Below are 8405 nucleotides of genomic sequence, written 5' to 3'. Positions count from 1 at the left end.
CTTCTTGCTGCACACAGCGTCTGTCTGAATGGATGTGTGAATTGTGGAGATAAAACACAAAGGGCCTGAGTGGAGGTGGTGTTAGACCGTAAAGACAGCCGACATTAATCCCTGTTGAACCTGAAAGCCAAACGTAGTCCCATATGGTCACTGCACTGATCTATAGAGTGGTCATCTTGTTGACAAATGGATGGCATATAGGCCCCACAGTCTGTGGATTTGCCCAACCATTTGCAGGGATGGTGGTGACTGTGCACAGGGCAGACCAAATGCTGCTGTGGAGACCATCTGCTGAGAGAAGGGCAAATAGAAATAGTCAGTCTGTCTTCTGAAGACTGTTTCATCCTCATATGTTCTCCGACTCATTGTGGTTATGAAGAAATATGTAAAAATGTTTTCATTGAATAATTTGGTTCCTCTGTCTGTTAACACTCCTTTTATAAGTTGCTTGTATACTGTAACGGCTTTATTGATATTCAAATATTTCACTGTATATGATATTTTATATAGTATATATTTCAGATAATCTTATCAGTGTATCTTTAAGGTCGCCAGGGTGTGGCAGATGTCCAGTCTGAACCAACATAAATCCAAACTACAAACTTGATGGGTTAATGTTAAAACAATAAATCAGATATTCACGTGGACCTTTCTAGTTGACACTAGACTTACCAATTACATATCATATATGTATAATCAAATAAAAGTGTAAGTTCATTTGGTGTTAAAAGCATTTATATTTCAAATTTATAGAAGGTTGTGTGCACCTCAAATTTTGTGGGGAAAATGTGTGATGTTGAAGCGCAAAAGTAGACATTTTAAACTGTTGCCTGAATGTCAGGATGTTCTAGGAAGTGTTCATTCATGATTTTATGAAAATATTTCTAGATGCTATACTGGCAAAGTGACAGCTAACTAACAAAAGAATGTGCAATTAATTGTTCACGCTAATATCGTTAAATCACTGTAATATTTCTCAATAAACTCTACAAAACATATGGATTATCCCACAGAATTCTAGTCTCGTAATCTCTCGCGATGATTGACCCCTTTTTCTCGGCGTCTTGTTGAGCTAATCGAGAGGAGCAGCTGCACGGCTGGTGGTGACAGTGGACTACAGTGGGCAGAAACAAGGTTTGAAAGCTGTTTTTCGTTAGTTTTACAGTACATCACTTAGTTTCTTAAATCTCCATCACCTGACCCGTCCATGTTGCAGTTCTGAACTTACCGCGCCTTGCTTTCGTGTGATTTGAATGACTTTGCCCTTTAGCACTGCTAGAACGATTACCAAGTTGCGGATAGTTATCTACTTATTTTGCTTGTAGCAAAGTAAGATATGTATTAAGGAAGCTGTGAAAGCTGTGTTGCTTTTAGACTTCTTAATAAGTGGCAGGAGTTGCACTTGAAGGTCCAAAGGTCCCACGGTCCCTCTGGTGCATGTAGTGTAAAATCAACCCTGTCATTGAGCTGATAGACTCCTCCTGCACACAAACATCCTCCCTATCAGTCGCACAGGATCTGTCTGTCTCTGCTGTATCTAAATCCTCATGTGTGTGTTCACAGGTTGTGGGAAACTTAATTCTGATTACAGCAAGATGTCAGCCTTAAGTGGAAAGGTTCAGACTGTCCTAGGACTAGTGGAACCGGACCAGCTGGGCCGAACCATGACCCACGAGCACCTGGTAATGACCTTTGAGTGCTCCTACGTTCCTCCTCCACCTGGCGATGAGGCAGTGGCGGAGAACCCGTTCCAGATGCAGCACATGCACTGGCTCCGGCAAAACCCCTACTGCTGCCACGAGAACCTGATGCTGGAGCAGGAGACCAGCGCCTTGAGAGATGAGCTGCTGGCCTACAGGAAGGCAGGAGGAGGTACGATAGTGGAGAACACCACGACGGGCATCGACCGGGACCTGCCTGTCCTCCGGCAGCTGGCCAAGGACACCGGGGTCCACATCATCGCAGGAGCGGGGTACTACGTGGACAGCACCCACAGTGAGGCCACGAGGAAAATGAGCGTGGAGAAGGTGGGGCCCATTCTGTGGTCAATCATGCACTTTTGTCAGAAGGTTTTACGCAGTTAACCTTCATGGCGTGAACTGTTTTATTATGTTTGTGTCTGCAGATGGCCACTGGTACTGTATGACTCAGTCATAAGATTGGAAGAAAAGACTAAAATTGTCATGCTGACATTTTTGACTACGACACTTTCTCTCAGCACTTCCTGTGTGCAAGAGTTTAATATCAATAGATGGATTTGAATGGATTTCTGAAATCTCAATTCAGTTTTCTGGGGGTGGCACATATTATCATTCAAACCTAGTGACCGATTCGTGTGCCTAAAGTGTTTTTAATAAAGGGACAGGATAGACATGCCAAGTGCTTGTCAGAAGATGATCATGTCCCTCTTTAACTCCTTTTTCATCTCTGTCAGCTCACAGACATCATCGTCAGCGAGGTGCTTCACGGCGCTGATGGCACAGACATCCGCTGCGGCGTGATTGGTGAAATTGGCACCTGCTGGCCAATCACGGAGAGTGAGACAAAGGTGCTGAAGGCCACAGCACACGCTCAGGCTCAGCTGGGCTGCCCAGTCATCATCCATCCTGGCAGAAATCCTGCTGCTCCGGCTGAAGTCATTCGGATTCTCCAGGAGGCCGGTGGTGACATCAGCAAAACTGTCATGTCACATCTGGACAGGTTAGAAGTCTCTTAGGAGTCTTGGTTTCTCTTTCTGATGCACATCTCCTACTTGACATGTATTTTTGTCCCCACTTAGGGAAATTATTTTCCAACAATGCCAGTTGATGAAATGTAAATATGATCTGGAGGAATGACAACAGTCCACTTCCTGCTTGGTCTTCACTTTCTTTTTACAACAAAGGTTTTCTGACACTTTGCAGATTGACTCTGTTTACTGTAAGCAGGACTGGTCAATTATCTGTTACTGTTGCTGGTTTGAATTTTTTAGATGACTAATTTTTAATTCAGGGCTTGGTGTTTATTTATTTATTAAATGTGTACAACATGCAGGTCATTTGAATACGAAAACCACTTCTTAAATACTTTCAAACTCAATCTAGCAAAGCGTTAATAGAGAAGATGCTGAGAGGGTTTAGCGTGGAATAAATTAATTCATATCATCATTTCTTTAGTCTGTCTTTTGATACAAGCTTGTTGGCAGCGAGTTTGAATTTTCAGCTTTATTGTGAAACTCCCAAAATGCCTTTCTTTGACATTCAACCGGTGTTTGCAACGCATGCCACATGAGGCATCTGGACCCATCAACGTTCTGCTGCCCTCTTTCAGGACTATATTCGATGACGGCGAGCTCCTCGAGTTTGCGAAGTTGGGGAGTTACCTGGAGTATGACCTGTTTGGAACAGAGATGCTGAACTACCCGTTTAACCTGGATGTGGACATGCCCAGTGACAGCCAGAGAGTGAAAGCGTGAGTCACACTTCTCACAGTCCTCTCACATCCAGTCAGTGCTCCATTTCTGGGTCTCGAACAGCATTTATTAACGTAACACATTTTAATGCATGTGCTAGAGTCTACAAAAAAAAAAAAGTTGAGTGCTGATTTGAATACGTTGCTTGCGGATTTCAGGAAAAATGAATGCTTGTTAAAGACAGATTTAGCTGGACATGAAGAGACTTTACGCTGCCGAAGTCGTGAGAAAGACCCCTCGTTTTTCTCTCTTTCCGTATGTCCAGCTTGGCTTTTCTTGTGAAGGAGGGCTACGAGGACAACATAGTGATCGCACATGACATCCACACCAAGAACCGTCTGACCAAGTTCGGGGGCCATGGCTACTCTCACATCCTGAAGAACATCGTGCCGAAGATGCTGACGAGGGGCATCTCGCAGCACCAGGTGGACAAGATCCTTATCGACAATCCTAAACGCTGGCTGACCTTCAAATAAATCAAAAAAACAGATGCAAGAAGAGTTTTGTCTTCACGTGACTGCTCAAACACCCAATAACAAACACTTTGAGATCTTTGCAGTAATCCTAAGTCAGACTTTATTATTAATGGGACTCTGGATGGGAATTCCTTAGACCTGTGAGCTTGTAGAGATATGCATGCAATTTCAATTTTTTATTGTTTTTTTCAGCAAATCAAAATGTTTTCTACATTCATCTTTGTGACAGAAAATTATTCGAGATTCATTCAAGACGAAAGCGTTTTTTTTTGTTTGTTTTTTTTTATATATATATATATAGATAAAGGCCCTGTATCAACTGAAACTTTTATTTTTGTCATTATACATAAATTACTTTGAAAGCAGGTTATTCAAAGGTGCATCGGCCCCATTTGTGCCACATTGGATAACTCCATTTAATGTAGAAGTGCAGTGATACTCACAGATAAATATTTTCTCATCCTTTGAAGATACTCTAGAGTGGTGCTCTCACATATGGTGCTGTAGTAATGAACTTTTTTTAATTTATCCGTCATCGCCGCTTCCTTTGTACTTGTGACATCTCTGCAAACATGTTTTCTGGCAGGGCAATAATGAGCCTGTTAGTAATCAGTATGCCACTCGGCTCTTGACACAATGCGGCTGTGTCAGATGAAATGTCCTGTTGCCCCTCACTGGGTATCTGTTTGTGTCTATGGGAGGATGGCTGGTTGGCCCAGATGAAGGACGCGTCCTCCTCTCATCTGGGAACAGGTGGCCTCACAGGGTGACTTCACCACATGATCAATGGTGCGATCGCCACAGCTGACTGCACACTGTGAACAACTATACAACTTTGATTAATCTTCTGAGAGGATAAAAAAAAGTGAGCCGGAGGAGTTCGCCTCACATTTTTACCGACATTCTCATCAGAAGACGTTTAAAAAAATCAACAAGCAGATTGGCGAATGAGCATGAGGAATGATGTCTGTCCAGTTTTGTGATGGTGACTAACCATCAGGCTACCCTGCTGCTTAAACCAGATGCCTTGTTGACACACACAAGAAAAATGACTTGCAACAATCATTTTGGGACAGCGCTTCAATGTGAACATCAGGCTGGCCCTTTACACTAGATGCCGCACAGTGTTTAAATGTTTTTTGTTTGTTTTTTTGTTAAACATGCATGATCACGACTTTTAACATTTTCACCCAAAAAAATGCAAAGACCCAGACATATTATATTGAAAAATAAAGCACATACATGGACAAACAACAGAGTAGTGATTGTGTGAGCATAGTATAATCATCTACAATCGAGTGCTAAAGGTCAACACATTGAACTTTCAATCTACGGTCACTCAGTAAATGTTACCACAGCAGTTGGTTTGACACATCTGCAAACTTAATTTGTAAAGCCTAACAGTTCATTCAGAGTGCACTAACCACACTAATCAATCTGACAAGGGTACAACTCTGCTGTGCAAATTAAAAATCATCCTGTAATTACACTGTCAGCTCTCCATTGCTGCAAAGTACAGTTTTGCGTGACTTCTCCACATCTCTCTCGATTCGTTTAAAACGTAGACATGGTGAGCTCTGTCTGTAATAATCCAGCTGACATTGAACTGAGCAGATGCAGTGAAGCAAGCTATATACGAAGCGGCTTTCTTTTTTTTTTTCTTTTTTCCCCCTTTTTTCCCCCCTCTTCTCTCTCCTTTGGCAAACCTCCTCCTCTGTGTTTCAATCAGCGTACAACATGAAGCCGGAGAAAGTGCTGTACTTGTTGTTGTTGCCCCCGTGCGCCTTCCCACCGTCCAGCTTGATGTAAATCTCGTCCCCGGGCTCGAGATGAAGGACGGCACTGTTGCTGGCGTAGTCGTAGTTCTGGTCGGCGTCCTGGGCGATGGCGCTGGCTCTCACCTGGAAGGCAAATTTGACACATTTCTGCCAATTTATTGTGAAATCTGAACCGTGGCCAGCCCAGGCGCTGACGCCTGTCTTTTATTTCAGCTTAAGGCAAACATCAGGCAACGTCACCCTTTCTTTATCTTCTGTCTGTCTGTTTGGGGAAGTGTCATGCCGTGCGTAAAAACGCAGAAAGTACTAACGTGGACACAGATTTAAGACTAACGGGACTGTTTTGATGGTAGTGATATCATGAATTGTCCTACCTGGTTGTTTTTGCAGAGGTCAGCCCACATGCTCGTTCCATCCCCGCCTCGCATCAGCACATGGTAAACAAAGAAGTAAATCCCGGGTATCGAACAGGTGAATTTTCCGGATGAGGGGTCGTAGTGGTTGCCCAGATTCGTGACAACGTCGTCAAATTTCAACACTTCGTAGCCCTCGTGCTGCTTCTTCAGCCCTGCATAAAACGCTATCTTTGGGACGGTGTTGTAAGTGGCAGCGCTGATGGCACCAGTTGGCCCGTTTGCCCCCGGTAACCCGGGTGGACCCGGGGGGCCAGCGGCCCCCCTGTCCCCTGGGGGACCAGCAGGACCAGGTGGCCCGGGCTCTCCAACCGGACCCCTGGGGCCCATCCTTCCGACCCGCCCCGGTTCTCCTTGTGGACCTTGGATGAACGTTGGAAGCGACTGCACCAGACGATTATCTTTGATCGGACTGGTTACCTTGGCTGTGGCCGTGGTCGCGGTCCCGTGGGAGTCACACACCATTTGACAAGATCCGAGCATCTCATAGCGGGCAGGAGTTCCGGCAGAGTTCACCATGACCGGAATCAGAACCACCAACACCAGCACCAGCGCGACGCCACAAACACCAGTTGCGATCATCTGCACTCTGCGGACTCGCGGTGTTCTCCCAATTGAATGGTCTTCCAGCCTGCTTGTGGGTGATATTTTTGCAAAGGAAAGAATTGGAACTTCTCTATTATTGCACTGCAACCTTTGGAGATGAAATAGTCATTTAAATGCTTCTGCGCAAAAGTAACCATCCACAACTTTTACGCTTGGCAGAATCCGTCCAACGGGTTCATCTCCACTTTTTCCACCGCTCTAAAAACAAAATTTCTGGGTAAGGAGTTAAAGTCTTTGCAAGATAGACATACAGTTTTCTTCAAGTTTCTGCCGAGCACGGTGCCACAGGAGAGAATGGGCTAGAAATCAACCGCTACTCGTCCCTGGATTTGGAGAGTGAGGGGAGGGGTGTGAGGTGATGGATGGGCTAAAATCCGTGCGTTTCTTCAATCAAAATGGTGAAGCTGAGCAACATAAAAACGCCGATGCAACTTTGAAGCTTTGAAACGTAACTTCTTTATTTCATTTATGCATTTGTATGTGGAGTCGGAAGAGTGATGTCATTTCAGTATGTATTACTTTTATCGATTGATTATTTTGGTACCATCCCACATTGTGTTATTTGGGTTTATCCAAACAACTTGAACATAATTAGGCCCATTTAAGACAAAAGGTCAGACCTTAGTGGCTTCTTGTGTCCAATCTATCATTTGGAAGAAAATCCATAGAGCCACTAAAGGAATAAGGGAGTCAGTGGGAGCTGGCGTTGAATGATGACTCCACAGATGTACTGATGAAATGAATGTTGGGCAATTTACAAGAAAAATAGGGTGAAATCACTTCATTAATTACCAATGGAAATCCAAGATCAGCAGCTGCAAGTAAAAAAAAAACGTGTACCATAGGACTGTGTGATATTTACTCTAAATTAATTTATTCAAAGATTGAAAACAATGTGCCCTGAGCAGGAGAAAAAAAAAAGGCAGGCTCTTCAGGGGTTTGAGTGATGAAGGGCAGATTTTTGGTGAGGAAGGTGTAATGATGATGGCGTGCTGATGGTGTTATGAATGCAAAAGATGTCAGTGGCACCTCACCACCAGGTGGTCACTCACACATTGTCCTGGTTGTTTCAAATGTTGTGGGAGTCCCAGATGCAAAATGTGACCTCCACAGAATCATCACCTCAAAAAGTGCCCCACAGACGCGCACTACTGAGAAGTCATCAAACGAGCTGCATTATTACACAAACTGAGGAGCACACTGTCAGGCAGAGGATGCGTTGATGCCATATGTACATCTGTTCTGGGCGACAAAGGCTCTGATCAAAGACTTTCTTTGAGAGCCACAGTCTGAGCTCTCATCTCGTTCTTCATCGATCTCATCTCGGCTCCTCATCAAGTTGTGTTGCCGTTGTTATTTCAAGAGTTTAAAAGCCGCCCCGAGCTGCAAACGCAACATTCGACAGATCTAACGACAAAAACCGAAAACTGCCACAGTAAACAGAAAAACACTCTAAACTTCAGAACATGAGATGGCATTTCAAGGGGGGTAAACAACACTTTTTGCAAACTTTTTACATATTTTCTGCTCTGTTTTGTGAAATATTGAGTTTTCTTATACTATATGCTTTGATTAAAAGAAAAACGAACAAAAAAAGATTTGTTTGGTGAAAAATAGCATTTTCTGAGATGTCATTCTGTATTTTCTGTTTGTGATTTTCTCCTCTTTTTTTAACTTGTTC

The 8405-nt window shown here is 43.7% G+C and overlaps 2 protein-coding genes across 2 annotated transcripts; one reads left to right on the top strand and one right to left on the bottom strand.

Moving 5' to 3' along the window:
• Positions 1–1050: 1050 nt before the first annotated feature.
• On the top strand, positions 1051–4297 carry pter (phosphotriesterase related). The gene is made up of 5 exons (XM_075483145.1): positions 1051–1134; positions 1564–2027; positions 2435–2700; positions 3310–3450; positions 3717–4297. Exons 2-5 carry the CDS (start codon positions 1596–1598, stop codon positions 3925–3927), a joined length of 1050 nt encoding a protein of 349 aa, XP_075339260.1. The 5' UTR covers positions 1051–1134; positions 1564–1595; the 3' UTR covers positions 3928–4297.
• Positions 3981–7040, bottom strand: c1ql3b (complement component 1, q subcomponent-like 3b). Its single transcript, XM_075483146.1, has 2 exons — positions 6080–7040; positions 3981–5828 (listed from the first exon to the last, which is right to left on the bottom strand). Exons 1-2 carry the CDS (start codon positions 6698–6700, stop codon positions 5649–5651), a joined length of 801 nt encoding a protein of 266 aa, XP_075339261.1. The 5' UTR covers positions 6701–7040; the 3' UTR covers positions 3981–5648.
• Between the last annotated feature and the right edge of the window lie 1365 nt (positions 7041–8405).

This window comes from Odontesthes bonariensis, chromosome 14 (assembly GCF_027942865.1).
Source record: "Odontesthes bonariensis isolate fOdoBon6 chromosome 14, fOdoBon6.hap1, whole genome shotgun sequence".
Lineage (NCBI taxonomy): Eukaryota > Metazoa > Chordata > Actinopteri > Atheriniformes > Atherinopsidae > Odontesthes > Odontesthes bonariensis.
Note: the sequence above shows the minus strand (reverse complement) of the source record. Positions and strands in the feature narration are given on the sequence as shown.